General features: G+C 36.2%; 1 protein-coding gene across 1 annotated transcript; it reads right to left on the bottom strand.

The window, feature by feature from the left end:
- Window positions 1-563: 563 nt before the first annotated feature.
- LOC112509357 (bifunctional aspartokinase/homoserine dehydrogenase, chloroplastic-like) lies at window positions 564-18908 on the bottom strand. The gene is made up of 20 exons (XM_025114285.1): window positions 18805-18908; window positions 18100-18254; window positions 16315-16476; window positions 14671-14741; window positions 14193-14567; window positions 13622-13710; window positions 13224-13527; window positions 12905-12957; window positions 12609-12823; window positions 12421-12508; window positions 12224-12337; window positions 11144-11242; window positions 9037-9231; window positions 6637-6719; window positions 4176-4401; window positions 3584-3729; window positions 3217-3352; window positions 1650-1733; window positions 1063-1155; window positions 564-987 (listed from the first exon to the last, which is right to left on the bottom strand). The coding sequence occupies exons 3-20, from the start codon at window positions 16455-16457 to the stop codon at window positions 739-741; spliced, it is 2763 nt and encodes a 920-aa protein (XP_024970053.1). The 5' UTR covers window positions 16458-16476; window positions 18100-18254; window positions 18805-18908; the 3' UTR covers window positions 564-738.
- Window positions 18909-20007: the final 1099 nt, after the last annotated feature.

The following is a 20007-nucleotide window of genomic DNA, read 5'->3' as shown; positions in this document are numbered from 1 at the left end:
GTCACTGCATTTGAACCTCCGTGGTCATAAGAGGATTTTTATTCCTCTTTGGATTTGAACCTGAGACCTCATGGTACTTTTGACCTTTGAAGCCAAGCTCAAACCAATCAGACATCACTCTTGTGATTAGAACTTTCTTTTCTATAATAAAGAAAAATAAAATTTCTTTCCTCAATAAATTATTAGCATTTTTTTTGTATAAAATGTTAGAAATGGGATAGAGCCCATTTATAAGACACCTATGTTCAACTTTTCAAACCTGCAAACAAAAGGCCCGAACCAAACTCTCAAATGAATACTCCTAATTTAGACATATTTTAGAGTAAACTATAAATTTGATCTTTATGGTTTGTCAAAAATGACACTTTTTGATCTTGTAGTTTTGAAATTACAAGTTGGTCATCGTCTAAAGGCTTGTTTTTTTTATAAAAATTAGCATGCACTCAAACTTGAACGGTTGTTTCATAATTAAAAACTACAAACTGAACCGCATAACACAACACAGTTTGATAAAAATACAAACCATAATCGCATCAGCTAAAAAATTGTTGAGCATGAAATTGTAGATGATCAAAACATAGCATTTACTCTATTTATGCAGTAAAAAAGGACTCCCATCACCATTGCTACAATGGTTTTTCCCAACACTCCCTTCACACATAAACTAATGTCTTCCAACACCTAAACAAAGTATAATTCCATGCAACAAGGCTTATTTGGATACGATTACAAACACAATTAAAACGAGGGGGCACCAAGATTTTTGGCAAGACGTAACAGGTCGCTGAAAACTCCACCTGCTGTTACTTCTGCTCCAGCACCCGGGCCACGAACAATTAAAGGTTGTTTGTTGTACCTTTCTGTCGTAAATGCAATAATGTTATCAGAACCCGACAGTTGGGCAAATGGGTGTTTCTTGTTGTATCTTTGCAGCTCAACAAGTCCCTTCTGGTTCGTAACGTCCACAACCCCCACGTATCTCAAAACCTAAAAAATAAACAATAATATTACGTCACGTAATCCACTTTAGATCATATAATAACACAAGCAAAAGCTACTCACTTCTCCAGCATCCTCTGCAGCTTGCCGCTTGTTAGCTATATCTGCGTCAAAGGATGGTAGCTGCTGCATAAAATCATCCACTGATGCAGTTGCCTGACAGCCAACAAAAATGTTATATATTTATACTTGCTTCAAGCTGCAAGTCTATGATATCAAGTTTCCTTCTAAAGCAGTTTGAATAGCTACAGAAGAACTATGAATATTTTGGTTACAGAATCGTGTGTATTTTTTTCTAATACCCCATACGAAATGCAAGTATTCCATATGCATATGTATGTATGTATCAATACATTTACATACTTGCATGGTTCATTATGATTGTATTTTGCGTTTATTGTTTATAATGTATGCAGAATAGCTAATGAAACATAACCATGTATCAACATTTTTTTGTATTTGATCATGCATCCTCTGTCTCTTCTTCACTTTTAACCTTAAGATACATTGATATTTGATTGGTCCCTCTTGATTTATGTTATCCATGCATATGATGTATTGAAATTTACTGACCAGACCGACTAGTTAGTCTTACAAGATAAGTGATTTATGAAATTGGCTAAATGATGAAAGATATTGTACTTACGCACCTTTAATGGATCTGGGACAAGGCTCTGAACAGGGATATCAGAAAGTTCGAGCTTTAAGCCACATTCTCTAGCAAGAATTATTACCTGCAATATTGGTTCAGCATCATAACACCACATTCTCAGGCACAAAGATGAATAGCATATTGAGAGCTGCCTTTGTAAAGGGTCAATATATGCACATGGGACACGTTTAAATACAAGAAAAAACTTTTTTAGTGTTGATAAGTATCAGCGGCTAATGGTCAGGCCTGCCAACAATTAGATCATCCACACTCAAGCTTCTGAGATCTCTGAGGAAAGGGAAACCAATATCCAAGCTACAAACAGAGGTAGAACAGGGAATATTTGACAGTGGAAGGATATTGCCAAGTTCTTTGGAAAATATAATATGATAGAAGGCAGTTCATACAAAGAAAAAGGAAATACATTTATTTCTTTAAGTATTGTCTCCCATGGCACTTGAACCCACGGATTAGGTTGAAGAGAATGAACCAATCAAGCTAGACACAAGTCCCAATAGCTTCTTGAAATGCAGTACATACTCAAAAAAAGATGCATTAGATGATTGAAACGAAATACAGGGCGTATGGGTGATGGTTAAAACAATCAAGAACAAGGCAAGGAGAAAGGATACCAGTAGAGAAGGAAATGCAGGTCTAGGAATATTCCTAAGCAGGTGGGCTAATTACAAAAACAAACCTTCAATTAATCCTACATTCAAATTAAAGTAAATCTTGCAGACCAGAGCGAATCAATCAGATGGGTAATTTGACTGAAAAAACTTTGGGAAAGGAAAATGTTGCAATATGGGACTTCCAAAAGGGCAACCTGTGATTCTTGTGAGACACTAGCATTAGGTATCCAAATATTAGGAGATAAACGTTGACATGCAACAATAATAGTCTCAAATTTATATTCAAGCTTGAGATAGGTGAAAAGGAGAGACGACTGACAAGAAGACGAAAGCAGCTGGCTGGCGGCAGCTTAAGAATGCAAAATGTGCAACAGCCTCCGACAGCTGTTTGAGCAACGAAAAAGAGATTTTAATTTTTGAAAGAAAGAGGAGACTGGGCATAGGTAATGAAGTTTGTCCAAGGAAAGAAAGTCTAGAACAGATTTCTGCCGGTTGTGGAAGAGCAGGAAAAAAGGGGATGTTATGCATAGAAGGACATGATCATAACTGTAAGAGATAAATTAAGGAATACCCATCCAAGCTGCAAGTACATGTACATTGACTGTGAAATTTTCCACCTTTGTGAAGGTCTAGTCCTTCTTCCAAGTAAACTTCATTATATTAGAACAATAAAGCTGCAACTTATATGAGGCAACAACAACAAAAAGCATTTCATCCTAACCTAGTATGCTAACTTAGGGTCTAGCCACTTAAAGAGGTAAGGTAGGCAAAGGCTAAGCAACTGGTCCCCTCCCGAGCAAATGCTAAATCTGCTCTTGAGAGCGGATCTCTATCACAATCATGAAAGTTACCAATCCAACTCCTTTTCTGGGTCGAAGGACTTCGACTAGTATGTAATTTTACTTGTATCTATACGTTTCTGTTTAGAAATACCTTTCTGGCCACATCGGTTCCAGCAAGATCGTCCCTCGGGTCTGGTTCAGTGTAACCTGCTGCTCTTGCCTCCTTCACTACTTCACTGAAGGCTCTTGTGTCAACAAAATTGTTGAATATATAACTCAATGTCCCACTGCAAAGATACATGTAATGTTATGTGGAGAAATTCGTCCATTTCTGCGAGTCTATTGTTTTACAAAATCATCGTTGAACATTATCTCTCCTTGTAATCACTCTCTTCGAAATGAAAAAAGAAAAGGTGAACATGGTGATAATTTTGGTGGTTGAGTACATTTACTCTAGTTTCATATTAGGTGCTGCATTCATCCTGTAACAAATGAATAAAAAGGTTTGCTTGATTGACCTGAAAATTCCTTCAATGCGTATGATCTTGTCCCCTGTTTGAAGGAGATCTCGTAAAGTGTGCATGATTGGGAGACCAGCTCCAACAGTAGCTTCATAAAAATAATGAGTGAATGATTGCCTTTGAAGTGTTCGCAACTTCAAATACTGCACCAAGTAGAGGACTCCATCAAGAACAAGAGCAACTAGAAATAATTGCATTGCAAGAGGCTTTTTTCCAAAATGGAGAAGCAAAAGTCAAAATCTCCACAAGAAGTTACATTCAACTCCAACAGTTTCTACATTTTGAAGATTCTAACATTAATCATATTATTAATGTACTCAATACATTAACCAACAAACTTTCATAGAACTTTTTAATAAAAAAATAATTTTATGTCCTCTCTCCTCCAAAATAAAAATAAAAAATAATGCATCTTCTCTCTCATTCAAATTTAATTTTGGAGACTACTTCTCTCTCCTGCAAATGCAAAGACTTTTTTCTTCTCTCTCATCTTTACTCCATTCTCCATTTTGGATATTTTATTGATGATGTCTTAATGATCTTAAGTGGAAAATCCATTACAGAGCACATTCAGGTACAAACTTGTTACCTTATCAAGTGGTCCAGAATTTGCCTTCTTATTTGGGGTGATTACATGAATTCCTGTGCGCAACCAGTCATGATAGTGGTCTGCAACATCAGTGCTTGCCGTACAGTCTACAAGTACCGTATTAGGGATAAAATGATTTCCATGCACATGTTGAACAAACTTCTCCAGATCAGCTTTCTCTCCTTTCTCTTCCTGAAGTTCTTTCCATTTAGAAAGGTCAATACCTCTACAACAAGAAAGAAATACTATTAGCCAAATAGGAAATACCATTGTATAGGAAGTAGTAATATCAACTCAAATACCATTATATAAACATAGTACAATTTCAATTTCCAAAAAGTAGTAATACCAACTATATCTCAATAAAGTCTTGACTAATAGGTCGATAATCAAGAGAGTATAATGTATGGGTCGTATGCATGGGAGGTATTTATAGGATATGACTGATTAGAATTAAATAGATGACTGAATAGAGAATTGAATAGATTTTATATAATAACTATTTTTTGTAGAAGTCTAGGAGGTTAAAAGACATAATTAATATCAGGTTTTGACTTATATAATATTAATAACTTCTCTTTGTAGAAGTCTAAGAGACAAGAATTATTTGAAATTAGGGTAGATCTCTATAAGGCGCGCCTAAGCCCATTATGCGCCTCAGCCAAGGCGCTGCGCCTTGGTGCGCCTCATTTACGGGCCTTGCCTCGACAAGGAAAAATCCCAGGCTTTTGCGCCTTATGTGCCTCAGCGCCTAGGCACGCCTCAGGCACGCTTTTCACAACTATGCGATGAATGTCAACCCATCATGAAATATTGTTGTGGCTAGCTGACCATAGAAGCAAGCAACTAAGTTGCCTTTACCATGAAGAGGAGCTGAACTTTAAGTGTAACTTGCACTTTGCATCTTCCGAGGATAGAAAATACAAGCTTAATGCTACATCTTAGTGGTGCCCCAAACCTTGGTCTAAGATTTCTACTCTTGACCACAGAAAGATATGACTCCATTCCCCTGAGGTCCACAGAATGTTGCTAGCATGGCAAGTTTTCTCCCCAACCACTGGGAAGCCATTTGTTATACTCAATACACGTATTTTGGATCTTCCTATCAAAACTGTAAGTATCCCACCAAGTGAAGAGGAATGATATAACATCATGAAGTCAATAGAGCCCCTTCATTGCTAAATCACAACACTGCTCCCACTCTAAAAGGTTATGCATCGTCATATATATTTACTTTCAAGTGAATCTGTTGCTAAAGTCCAGAACATATACAAGTATTTGAGTCAATCTCTATGTTAAGGATATTTCACTTCATCAATGTCTCTTTATTTCATTGAGCCTCCCAGGTTTTAAACATGTACGAAGAGATGATATCAGACTCTACTCAAGCAAAGGCAGACTTTGGATCAAGGTCTTGTCAAAACAGAAGCAAGATTGTAGAGGAAGATAAGATCATTAGTATACCCTGAATGGTTTAACATATAGATTTTGTCAAGCCACCAAGTTTACTGCAAAGTTTGTAAACAAAATTCATGCTTGGAGCTCTGCTAAAGTTTCTTCATAATGCAGTCTGATACACTCATGCACTCAAAAATATCAATGAAGAGCGCATCATTTCTGATTATCCTACATTCAATAATTGGAGTTGTTTTTTCCCAAGCCAGAAGAAGAATGTGGATAGAAAGATTAGGGAAACATGCTAGAAATTCAAACTCTTATTTGATTTATTATTGGGGATTTAGGGTAAATGTATTTCAGTAAAACACAGAATATATACATATACATATACATATACATATACATATACATATACATATACACATATATATATATATATATATGAGAGGGGGTTCAAATGAGAAGGCTAAATACGGTGAGAAGGTGCTAAGGTAAAGTTCATATGTGAATCACTGAAAAAATCCATTTAACGGTTCATATGTGAATCCGTAAGAATAATATGTAATGTGGGTTACCTATGCATCTTCAAATGGATTTTTTCAGATTTTTTCAATACGTGCGAACCTTCCCTTTCCACCTTCTCATTTGAACCTCCCACATATATGATATTAAGGAAATATTTAGCATATGTATTTTCGGTCTACTAGTGTTTTTTCTTTTTCTCATAGCAGCATTTACGTTTTGACCATTATACACAGTTATGCCATCCTTCAGGTTCCATTATGGGAAAACAATCATTATATAAGCTGAATAGAATGTTCACGAGACATCTTGGGAGCAATTCTCAAGACATAGGCTTATGTTACCTAATTAATATTTTTTGTTCGTCCCTCTGCTTTTTTCTCACGTTTAATATAACACGATGCACTTCCATTAGCAAGAAATAGATGACTTCCAGAACAAGATGCTACTTGAAAGGATATTTTATGCATATTTGATCAAGAAATAAGGTATAATGGCATACTAACACATGAAACTTGGCACACTGATACATGAAACTTACATGTCACTCAGAAGCATTTTCCTTGTTCCGAGGATACCCATGACACGCAAATCAGTTTTAGACTTTTCCTTCAGGACTGCTGCCTGCAACAGAATTACCTTATCGTATTCAGAAGCAATTAGTATAGAACTGTTTACCTTGTATCAATAAAATGGAAAACCTTTGGTTTGATGGAAGCAAGCTAAGCACAGCAAACAACTTGAAAAAGAGGTACGAGTCATGGTTACCGACGTGAGTTGTATTACCAAACAAGACCAACCACAAAATCTTAGAATTTCCTTCTGACTTAAATCTACCGAGTGTAGGCATACCCTTTACTCCATACCATAGGACCTTTCAATCAGTTGTAGGCTGGTCAGAGGTTGCATGTGATGACGGTGACAGGAAAACATGATGGGACTTGGGAGTAAAGTTTGTTGGAGACAATCACGCTAGCACAAGAATCCAAAGGGTTCTTTTTTTATTGCATAAGGATGGCAAAAAGGTCATTAGGTTGATGGGAGTATCAGTGTATCACAAGGCAGTGTTGCTTCTTGTAGACGGTAACTAGTGAGTAGTAACCACAAGGGTGGTGCCTGATTGGTTTGAGCTTGGCTCCAAAAGTCAAAAGTAGCAGGAGGTCTCAGGTTCAAATCCAAGGAGAAATAAAAATCCCCTTGTGGCCACGGAGGTTCAAATGCGGTGACTCCGGGCTATCTGCAAAGCAGATGGTCGACTAGCTCGCATAGCGGGTTGGATATCCAGGTTAATCAAAAAAAACTAGTGAGTAGTGATGACAATACATTGCTCCTGATCATAAGGTTTGATCTGAGCCTAAGCTCTGATACCATGCACATAATTACACAATAGACAGATTTGTAATACCGTGGGAAAATCCTATACATATAAGATGACACAACGTGGACTTCTAAGGAGAACATAATAATGCATAAAAACCCTAATAATAGACTAGCACGTGCAGAGTGATAGGCTGATAGCTCTTTAACTCTAACAAACAATTTGTTAGGGGCCGTTTGGTTGTAAATTCCATTAAGCCATGTATGGATTAAGTTGTCTGTGTAGATTAAGTTGTCTATATGATCAATCTAAATTGCCGTTTATTGTTGTGCTTGATAAACTGTCTGAATGATATAAGTGACCATTTTGGCCCTGTTGTTTGTGTCTTTTCTTTTTTAAACTTTGCCCATTAATTAATGTTCATGATAGAACTTCCATTAATCATTTTGCTCCTAATCTTGACTATAGGTCTTCCATTATTAAACTTTTTGTTCCTAAACTTGGGTACATTAACAACTATGACAGACAAACATAACATGAAATGCCCAAGCACAACCCATTTCTCTCACAAAATTCATCAAACACCTTATATGCATTCTTCATTGCACCATAATTTGAACAAATCAGCATCCAAACACTTCGGGTAAAGAAGATAATCTCAACTAGTTAAGAACATGAAATTGACGAAGGAAATTACTAAACCTAATTTTGATTATTCCGAAAACCACATAAAACAAAGACAATGAAAGAAATTAATAAACCCAAGAACAAGAAACTGAAGAAAGAAAATAACTACCAAGGGATTCCTTTGTGATTGCTGATGCCACCAACCAAAGAGACGATCAAACGAAGATAATTAGCAGAAAGCAAAAGTGTCAAATCTAAGTGGGTATTTCAAGATTTGCTTTCATATGTTCACCCATCACTCTATTTCACTCCAAACGAAAAGAATTTGATGCTTTGAATAATGATTGGGAGGTGGAGATAGAATAGGTACAGCTGTAGACATGTATGTGTATTTAGAATCATCAATCAGAGCCAGGAGGATCGCTGGAGAAGGCAAAACCAGGTTGCTCATCTTTGTTTGCTGGACAAAATGGACCAGTAACCGCCGGGAGAGGGGTAGGATACTAGGATGTCTTTTGAACGGCTGAATGGATAGAAGAGGGGGTTTTCAATAAGCCCCACCAAACACCTTTATATGGCTTACCAGATAAGCTATATAGGCTATTAAGCCCCCATTAAGCCACTACCGAACAGGCCCTTACACCATTTATCCCATTAAAATTTCAACTTCAGCTTTTGGCAAGCAACTTTACAAGCTTCTCAATACATCTAGTACACGGTTTTTTCAAGAAATCCTCATAAAAACGGTGTTCACACTCTCAAGGTACATAACTAGAAAGGAAGTTGCAAAAGAAAAAACAAATTTAATGGACTGGCTAATTTCTAAACTTGAGTCAAATAGCAAACACTGCAATTTCCATAGAATAGAAGAAGTACATGACCATAGCATCTAATATTGAACCAAACATTGGAAGCTAGTAGATTACAATGCCTATGAATAAGAATACCGAAGTATAGAAAGTAAGCACACAGTATGATACGAAATGTGAAATATACCTGATCCCTAAGCTGATTAAGCAACGTGGCACCAATCAGCCCAGGCCCAATGATACCCACTGCTATTGATGTTTTTGAAAGATAGAATCTTGAATGGACTGCTCTTAGAGCTCTTACGCAGTCTTCCCTTTTGACAACTACAGTGATGTTGTACTCAGAGCAGCCTTGTGCTATAGCTCGGATGTTAATATTAGCCTGCGTTGCAAGAAAGTTGAAAATATTACTATTAATGAACAAAAAGATAAATTGTTGGTTTGTTACAAATTCCTTACAGAAAATTAGTAGGTGTAGAAGTAAGGAGGTTATAAACGCATATTTGAACTCATTTTCATATCCAATCACTAGCATTTTAGCATGATTTAATAGCTAATAGACCCCCTTAATCTTGGTTATTGATTGGTCATGATAAACACATATTTGCACTCATTTTTATATCAAAAAGATGGATTGACGTACAAGCAGAGCATATACTTCAAAGAGCTATAAGGCTGGGCATATTTTTCAAATATTTATTCAATCGGTCCATAGTTATTAAAATGTGATCAGTGCCTACTTCTCAAATAGGACCTGGACTGAGCATACCAAGTCAAATGATGCTAAAAGAAAACCACGCTATTGCTCAACTTAGGTTTTTTTGTTTGTTTTTGTTTTGCTTTTCCTTTGGTAGCCGCTGGAGACAAGAAGAAACGCAGCCAAGCCCAAATGACAGCCCTATTAAGAAAATAAAAACCTGCCCGCAGAATTGTAAAGGGTCCAAGTCTTTTTCAAAGCGAGTGACTTCGCCTGCTGCTCTACTCGCTCCACAACCCGTGTTCCCACCATCCGATTGCCAATCCATACCAGGCAGCTTATCCGGCGAGTTTACCCACATTGAACACTGCCTCATATCATCAATATATACGGGCGACTTTCCCAGCAGGTATAGCAGCGGCCCAAGTGGCCAACGAGCACCAGATCGTGAAATCAATTGGTTTTTGCCCAGTTTTTATCGAGGGGGTATAAATTGAATTCGGAAACCGTCATTTTGGAGGTATCGACCGAAAATCAACAGGAGATAGTTTCATAAGCGGTTTCCAGATTTGGGGAGCACGATTTTGGAGTAATTTCAATTTGTAAGTTTTTGAAGTTTCTAGATGTTAGATGTGAGTAGCTAGTTATTTCTTTCTGGTAGTGAACAAGCAATCCTTTGAATTGGAAGGTATCGAGACTTGTCAAATTTCAAGTTTATTATCAACTCATTTACACAACCTTCGATTTGGATGTTGAAGCTCGGATTTTCCATTTAGGAAGGATCCCCTACTTTTTCCATCTTGATATCGATTTAGTTGATTGTGTATTGTTGCAAGTTTGTATTTTCTAGTCTTCATATTTGGCATTTGAATATTAGCTAGGAATGGTGTTTGCTTAAGTTTAATGCAATTAACAATTGTTGCCAAGCTCATAACGTGTTCCAATTAGCTAGTTAGAGACTAGACATTGAGCTTCTTGTGCTAGTTGACTCTTTGTGACAAACGGACATTGATGCATGTCAATGTTTGAGCCATTCTGAGTTGACGTGAATATATGTACTATGTACAAGTCAATGATGCACTGTCCAATGAAATTTATGTCCACTTACTACTAGAACTCTTTTCATTATTGTTTAAATCCTTAATTTTAGTTTGTTTGGTTAAACTAATTATTAATCATCCACCCCCCCCTTTATTTAATGTTTTCAACACACTTGCACGTGATTAGGTCTTGGACTCACGATTGACACCGAGTCTCCGAGGAGACGACCCTACTTATCGCTATCACAATCTTTGTGCATCAAAGGTAATAGTATTCCTAATATTTTATTATTTTCCGGACTTGACACCCGTTAGGAGGTGATAGAACAATACTTTACCCACAGTTTTACTTCACAATATATACAACTCAACGATGTCGGTTGCCAATAAAAATCAACCCGTTAGTATTAACTATAAAGTGGGCATTTGTCCATTAGTCATTTTCATATATATGCATCACATAATACAGTCAAGAAAGCAAAAATAGAAAGATAAAATAAGAGGCCTGCAGGCAAACCATATTATGCATATGACAAATAAAGGGGTACAAAACTGACCGTTGCAAGAGCATTAAATAGTGTCGCACTAACACCTGGAGTACTCGCCATTTTCTGGCCAACTGCTGCAAGAATGCTACAGTTTGGAATTACTGCAACCTGGAAGACACAAAAATAAGTCGATAATTTATGCAAGGATGGATTAGGCAATTAGCCCATGTGTGACTCCAATGTATAAGTATAAAAACAGTGCTAAGATTGTTAAGAGAGAACTAGAATCCCTTAAACTGTACATTCAATATTATATCCATAATATGGTGGATACACATCCGACTAACAATTCTACACATGTAAACCACAAAGACAGCATGCACCAATACACTTGCTACGTTTTCCAACGCTGGAGCATCAAGTGAAAGTCTTACAAATATGCACCGATATTGCACTACGTGGACCTAAAGTTCCATACACAGAAGTAGCATAGGATCTAAGTCACCTAAAACTCATACTCAGAAAGTTGCATTACCAGTTTACCACTCGAGATCTATAAAGAGGCTTGGCACTGCCAAATAATGGAGTATGCACAACAGCAGCACAAGTTCCTCTCCATGTGCACATAACATCCTCTGTATTCTCAAACATATAACTTACAGAAAATGCATCTAACAGAAGCTGGCTAGATACAAAGTCGAGAGCTAAATCAAACAACATTACAATCTTGTGTTACAATAACCACTAGATATGTCGTAATTCCCAAATTAATTATCATATATTTACTAAACTCAACCCTTCTTCAAATAAGAAAACTGAACAACCTACAGGTCATAGATTGAAATTTCCATCAATCTTGCTCCTGCAAAATACATCATCTTCTTTATAAAGAGATATACAAGCAATTGAACTATAGAAAGGTACCACCTAATTTTGTGTTATCAGCTCCTCAAGTTCCAAAATTGTCAAATTGTAGAGCTTAGGATGTCATTGGCCCAGTCGAAAAAGTATAACATCCCAAATAAAAACTGAGTGACCAAATGATGCAACTTTACTTGACAGATTCTATAGAGCTTTTTGTACGTCACCACAAAAATTTCAACACATGAAACGAAGGAGCAATATTTCATTGAAGTCAAAGCTTATCACCTGAGAGAGACGTCCAGCACCCAAAGCTTGACGAAATCTAGTCTCTAATGCCTTTGCAACCGCTTTCACTTCCTTCTCAGGTACAGCAAAGCACACAGAATGTTCACTGCTAGCCTGAAATATAACCATAATAACATGACAAATCAATTTTGTATATATATTTTATAGGACAGTGTAGGTATTGTGGAGGGAGATACCTGAGAAATCATGATGACATTAGCACCAACATCTTTTACGGTACTAAAAATGGCACTTGCTGTACCCGGCACACCAGCCATTCCAGTTCTAGAAAGCATTACATAGATGCAAATTAAACAAAAATGTGAAAATGGGCAAAGATGATAAGGTGGGCTAAAGATGGCAAAAAAATGCAATACAAGCTCACCCCTCAACATTTATAAGGGCCAAGTTGTCTATGGTTGCAAAGCCTTTTACATAAGTTTCCAATTTATGTTTCTCGTCTTGTTCATTGACAGGTGGCCTGCAAATCTTTGTTCCAGGTGCAGAGAGGTTGAAGATATTCCTTATGACGATAGGAATGTCATACCGCATGACTGGAATTATGGTTCGAGGATGTAAAACGTTTGCCCCAAAATATGACTGCATCAATCGCCTAAGATTGGTTACAAACATAATTGATAAGGCTTCAAGGTATAAGCAGAAAGAGATGAATGAGTTTACCATTTCCCATGCCTCTTGATATGATAAGGTATTCAGTATGACAGCCTCACTCACTACAAAAGATTTTCTTCTTCAGAACAGCTAGTGATGCCAATAGAATCATCCTTAGTAGAAGTTCAGATACATCTCAACAGCTTTTTAAATTCTGAATAAATGCAATGATTGGCCCTCAAGTGGGCCCTCTATATACTGGAAAATAGTTAATGGTGTTGAAGTAAATTGAACAGACAAGACATCTATGGCATACAACTTTGAACAATCCTGCCCATGAAGCAACATGAAAATTTTATGTGATCACTCCTATAAAGTTAAAACTGACCTTTTCTAGGATCTGCACTATACACACCATCAACATCTGTCCAAATTGTCACTTGCCGTGCTCTGAATAAAGCACCCATGATAGCAGCAGAGAAGTCGCTTCCATCCCTCTTTAAAGTTGTAGGTATATTTTGAGGGGTGCTAGCTATAAAACCAGTAGCAACAATTGCCTTAGAAGGATTTTGCAGGAGCCAGTTCTTGAGTCTTTTCTCTGACTCCGCATAATCAGGATCAACTTGATTAGAACCAGCAGGTGTAACAATGAGGATTTCTCTTGTGTCCATCCAGTTACAATCTACTCCACTCTGGCAGAAAAAAAAGGAACTGTAATCCACACAAATTGACAAGCTGACATATTCAAAGTATATTCAACAATAAAAGTTATCACCACAGCAGCACCTTTCTGAGGACAGATGACAACATCTGGGCAGACCATAACTCTCCATATCCAACAACAAAATCTGTAAAAGATTCTGTAGCATGTCCAGCTGAAGAACATAAAGACAATATTATTCAATACTTTTACAACAAAGGAACTTTACTGCTCAGAACAAAACTAAAGATCCACCCTAATAGCCAAACAGCTACAAACAAAGTATGCATCATCAACGAGGAAAACAATTGCAATTTGTCATTCATTATCAGCTAAAAAAAAGGCCTGCATTAAACTAAACTCTAAAAGAAGATTATCAACTCAAGATTCTAACATAGTGAAGGCTAAGTTTCAGTTGTCACCCTTGACATTGTAAGATTTGGTATTAGATGAAATAAACATATAACCTGAAGAAAACAGGAATGATGCAGATAAGTTATCTTATAAAGGTTGGTGATCTCCCTTGAAATTGTAAATGAACAAAAATATGAGAACACACGCAAACCATTCCCTTCCAATGGCTCTCATATTTGTTTATACACTGAAAAATATTAATCACATACATGGTAGAAGTAGAGCAAGAGAGGAGATAAAAACCTATATATATTGCACGCAGCATTGCTTTGAGGTTATTGATGTCAAGACTCAGAGTAGACAAGAAACTAGCAAGTTCATCCCCATCAAGTAGATCAAGTGCAGTCAACTTGTGTTTTTCAAATACCGCGTCAAGTGCCAATTCATATGAATCATCTCGTGACTGAGCTTTGTCAATAAGATCATACATCATATCTGTAACTTTGGCCATTGCAGAGACAACAACCATCTTTCTTTCAGAACTATCTTCCATAACAATCTCGGCGACATTTTGGATCCTTTGGGCAGTTCCTACACAGGTGCCACCAAATTTATGGATTGACCAAGTGTCACCTTTGGCGATTGAGGACTTCACAGGGGTTTCATGCATTAAAACATCTGAACAAAAATGATAAGAGGAGAAAAAAGAGACTCAAACCATTTGGTACAACAATAATATACATATAAAATGTATTCAACGAGAAAAGGATTAAATTTGGACCTGTTGTAACTGATGCAGAAACTTTGAAGTTATACAACTCTCTTTTCTCCAAATGAGAAGGAAAACATGCTCTGAAATGTAGTAAGACGCATAACTTTTAGAACTCTAACAACTAAAGAGAAGTCCAAAAAGGAAATGAAAAATGAAGTGCATATAGATTGATAAAACATTAAGAAGGAAGATCAATCAGTAACGGTAAGTATTGCAGCTTCATAGTATTGGGTGTTTAACTTCAACGAGGAATAGTGGAAACAAAAACAGACAACTAAATCATATATTCTCATTGGCAACCCCTGTACATTTAGTTCAGTTCTCACCTTGTTTCTGTTCAGAGGAGTGAAGACATGCATAGCAAAGCTATGGCTACTTCACATAGGCATATTCTAGCATACTAACAGCGCCCACATTATTCTTGACAGTCTGCATCTTTGGATAAGCAAAATGTTCCATGGAATCAATTTGAGCTGATAATTTTGATTTTGTTGTACCTATTAATTTATTATTCTTCAACCACCAGTTTGTTAAGAGAAACATGGGGCTTTTTAAGTTGTCAAGACAAAGATAAAGCAATTGCCCATCTGAGTTGGCAAAAAAATGGTCATGATTAAAAGAGAATGCCCATGTCTGAGACAGTAGCTTTAACTTTTACCTGTCAATACCTTACTGCATCCACAATTAAGTTTATTCTGCAAATCAATATTATCCTTTACATGATGTTTTATATTGTTATCTAGACTTCTTAGTCCGTACATCCTAAAAGTGACTAAGTGATTCATTTTGGACATATGGCATCAACTTCACTCCATTTGCAGTGCCCAATCTCTGACCCAGCTGCCTGATTGATCAAACATTTTTAACTTTTAAACAGGATCAAATATGAGTAAATCTCTTCGAGCAAGGACTGATTCGAAGTGATGAACATGTATACTCTTATCTTAACACACTTCTTCTAGTACTCCCTTTGCATGTTAAATATATATTATTTCAGCTTTGGTGACATGGCCACTTCGTTCTCACACTAGGTCAAAGAAACCCTTCACATGCACCTTTAGTCAACTGAAACTTAATCTATTATTTATCACAAAAAATATATATAAAAATCGATGTAATAGAATAAAAATATACATCTGGTGTTTCTAAGGGTTCCAAAAAGGCTAGAGAGTAATAGGTTCTTGTAGGAGAAGAATGGTTGGGTCTTTCTAAGTGCTTGGAAATGAAGATCAGCAGATATTCCCCTAGTGCCCTCAAGCATGTTCAATGCAGCTAAGAGTTTGAATATGTACAACCAACCTCAATGAGAAATGAAGATAATAGCCATTTCAAGAACAACAAAAAAACATAAGTGTCGAAAAATGATAAGAAGATTGAAGTCTTAGAAATTTAATAGTTAGTCCTGCATTGGTTTATGGTGGCATGCTCTCAAAAGATGCCCTTATTTCAAGAGTTTTGCATACTCTATTTTAAGAGAACAATATGCACCATCTTTAAGGGATGACGATTGACGAGTCATTTTCAAAAGGTTGCATGTATAATTCTAACCGAGAAACAGCTGCATAGTTGGTTATTTACTTGCAAATAAGCAGTAATGTTTCTCCTTGAGTTTCCAGCATATTCAAATAACAAAGTCATAAGAGAAATGCTTACTTGTAATTCAAAGTGCACTGAAGGAGAGAGGATGCATTTGATAAGCATATCCTAGGCTTTGTCTCTGAGGCTGCATCATGTGCTGATAAATGAGAATACACTCTAGGCAAATATGATGATGAAATTGGAGTCGAGAATGCCATTCTTTCTTAACTGCCAAGGCTGTTACAAAAGAAAAGAGGATGCAAGAATCAGTAAGATGTTGTTTGGCAACCACTGTGATGTCAATTAAAAGAACTGTAATGTGAAGATGATTTCTGCTCAGGGCCGGTCCTAAGATTTTTTATGCCCTGTGCGAAAATAATAAAAGATGCCCTTAAGCCTACTTTTTTTAAGCCAATGAAACAAAGAAACATGTGATTTTTTAAAGAGTTTAGAACCTATTCAAATCAAGTGTCTCATTCTCATGTTGATTTTTATTAATTATAAAAACCAAAACCCTAAATACAAAATATAGAATAATAAAAGAATAAATCTTGGATTAAGATCGTGCTTCTTTCTTTTCCAATTTTTTTTTTAAATTCAAATTAGCAAAATAGAAACTTTATTTCAATATATGGACTCAACAGACAAGGAAAATTATCATTAGTTTTTAACTAAAATAGTAAATTACATCCAAATTACTGTCATAGTAAACAAAAAGTAAAACTCAAAAGTTATAGGTGTAATGATTAAGGCTAAGGGTCTATCTATTAACAACTTAATAAGCTTAATGAAACTAACAACTTATTTGCTCAACTACGCATGATTATTTCGTAGTGGCTTAATGATATAGAAAATAACTTATCCAGTTAACTTTTAGGGAGAACTTTATATAGAAAGCCATTTTTTTTCAAACATGTCCCTTCCAACTAAAAAAAACGCTCCTTACATTTGCGAAAAAACTCTCTCAAACAAAAACTTTTCCAACTTATACAAACAGATTAATTCATACAAACAACTTTATCCATATAGAACTTAATAAAAAACCAATCAAACGCCCCCTAAATATAATGCGGTAATGTCTAACCTCAAAGTAAACAAAAATCAAAAGAACAATAATAAATTGTAAAATTCATAATCTATGTTACTGTGTGAGTGTGTTGTAAAGAACAAATGCCCAATAATTAAGACAGTATCACAATATGTTGTTAATGTGGTGTAGTGTGCTTCAGCTATGTTGATACAGTGATGTGCTCATGTGCATTGAAAAGTTCAATTCTTATATTTCAATATGCAAGAGGAAGACTCATTATCAAAATGACAAAAGCCCCTTAGCCTTAGCTTAGTAGGTAGGTAACCCACACGACCATATGACCCATCTTTATAATAATCAGTTAGAAATTTAGATTTTTTTTTGCAAAAAGATATAAAGATTCATAAATCATAATATGACTCGCACATCAACTCGGTAAGTTCAATCAATAGTAGAAATCAATCATTCAAGATTTCCATCTTTGATTTCTTGAATCTAATTTCATGACCGTTAATCGGCTGGAAAGAGAATACCATGCCTTGAAAATCGAAATACTCGAACTTTGAAGAACAATAGAAATTAGATTGAGTTGTTGGAATGTTAGCGTTAACTGGTTCACGATTTGCATTCAGTATTTAACACTACTAAGCATTGGACATGTTTTTATAGTTAAAACTCAGTTGTTCAATTCCTAAATTATTAAACCCAAAACTAGTAATAGATGACAACTTGATGCCCCTTTAAGCTTTGATGCCCTGTGCGACCGCACGTGCTGCACGTGGCCAGGGCCGGCCCTGTTTCTGCTTTCTATTGAATCATTCAGGTGTTACCTGATCACGGTGCAATCTAGCACTAGTTCTGCAGCTCTGCAGATCAAAGTTTGCAAATCCCGGTGTTTAGGAGGCAACAATTGGAGGGGAGGTCAATTAGGGCAACACGATTATGGTCAAAATTGACAGCAACCAACACCCAATTATGCAAATACCTAACAAAGCAAAGGTGAAAAAGATCAATTTACAAACTGGATCATATATGAAACATAAAAAATTCTAGAATGGTATCGGAATAGAAAACAGAGAACATAGAACCAGAAATTACTGGATGAACCAATTTAAATAATGCATTAATCTTAAACCACCAATAATTATTTGTCCAAGGATGTACATTGATCTTACACATCACACAATCTTGATTCCAAATTAAAGATAACAACGATGTCTCATTTCAAAGGATACCTCACGAAGTAAAATCCAAACTAACCGGTCCAAATGTAGCCGACAAAATGGATTTAAAAAATTAATAAACAACTCACATAATGGAAATACAAGAATGCTTTGAGCACTGGATTCTATCACACGAGTATCAAACAAATATAACGAACAACGTCTTAATTCCTGAAACATATAGTCATACTAATTTTGAGATAACTAATCAGGTGATTGATTGTTAAATGAACCATAACCATGTAACTCTATTCTTGACAGATTGATCCCAAAAGTAGCAATTGCTAAATATCGTAGACGGAATGTACTTACAGCTAACATCAATGGAGACCGATCAGAGGAAGACGATGAGGGAGGGGGAGATAGAGAGGCACAAAAGCTGCCGATTGATCTTTATATAAACCCTAAAACTTGCGGAAAGTATTGCTCAAACAAACCTCCAATTATACACACTTTGTCTCACAATCAGCGGGTCAGGATAGGAATGTAAATAAAGGGATTACTATTTTAGGGGCTATTTGGTTGATTTTGTAATGAAAATGAAAACACAGTATTTTAGTTTAATCTCGAATGAAATTTTAAACTTTTATGAAAATGAACTTATTATATTATATAATATTATACGATTTTTTTTATTTTTATTTCTACTGATATTGCTTAATATCTTTAAGTAAATGAAATGATTATATATATAGTCATTATAGTTTCACTTTTATCATGGATTAGGTCCCTTGCTTTAACTCTGTTAATCAGGGATATTAAGGTTCTTTTACATTTTTTCTATTTTTTTAAGAATAAAAAATTATATAATATGAGTATTTATGCAAACCCCCTTCCTGTATGACGATGAATCCTCCCTTCCCTTCCAGTCGCTGGCCATCATTCCCTTTTCTTTGATCTCCCTCCTTCCCACCTTTACTTCGTCCACATCATCACCCCATCCCCTTTCCTATCTTGCCTCCCTCCCTACCCATATTTACCACCACATTACGTCATTATCGTTCAACAAACAACAATAGCAAAATTGGTTTATCTGCAGCCTCTATTCGAACTAGTAGCAACTTCCAACATAAAACATCAAAACCTACAAAAAGTTATTGTTCAATCGAAGCAGTAGGAGGAAATCTGGTGGTGGCCACCGACAATCATGAGTTGTTGGTCATGGCGATGGTGAGGACTAGATTGTATTCACCTACCTACAATCCATAGATGAAGATAAGCAAGGACCAAGTTGTTTGAAGTTATGGCCTTGACTGGAAATTTATGGCGATGATGACATGAAGGAAAAAAAACATTTTCTTTTAACCACAAGGGTGGTGTCTGATTGGTTTAAGCTTGACTCCAAATGTTAAAAGTACCAGGAGAACTCAGGTTTAAATCCAAAGAGGAATAAAAATCTCCTTGTGGTCACGGAGGTTCAAATGAGATGACTCCGGGCTATCTGCAAAGCAGGTGGTCGCTCTGGGATTAGTCGACTCGCATAGCGGGTTGGATATTCAGGTTAATAAAAAAACA

This window comes from Cynara cardunculus, assembly GCF_001531365.2.
Source record: "Cynara cardunculus var. scolymus isolate 2C chromosome LG 3, CcrdV1, whole genome shotgun sequence".
Classification (NCBI taxonomy): domain Eukaryota; kingdom Viridiplantae; phylum Streptophyta; class Magnoliopsida; order Asterales; family Asteraceae; genus Cynara; species Cynara cardunculus.
Note: the sequence above shows the minus strand (reverse complement) of the source record. Positions and strands in the feature narration are given on the sequence as shown.

What these genes read in the sequence shown, in the direction of transcription:
- LOC112509357 (XM_025114285.1), bottom strand. Translation starts at nt 16,457, where the DNA reads ATGGCATTCTCGACTCCAATTTCATCATCATATTTGCCTAGAGTGTAT. An exon ending in TAGTGCAGATCCTAGAAAAG is followed by an intron (nt 12,958 to 13,223) that starts GTCAGTTTTAAC and finishes AATCTTTTGTAG; the next exon opens with TGAGTGAGGCTGTCATACTG. An exon ending in GCCCTTATAAATGTTGAGGG is followed by an intron (nt 12,509 to 12,608) that starts GTGAGCTTGTAT and finishes AATGCTTTCTAG; the next exon opens with AACTGGAATGGCTGGTGTGC.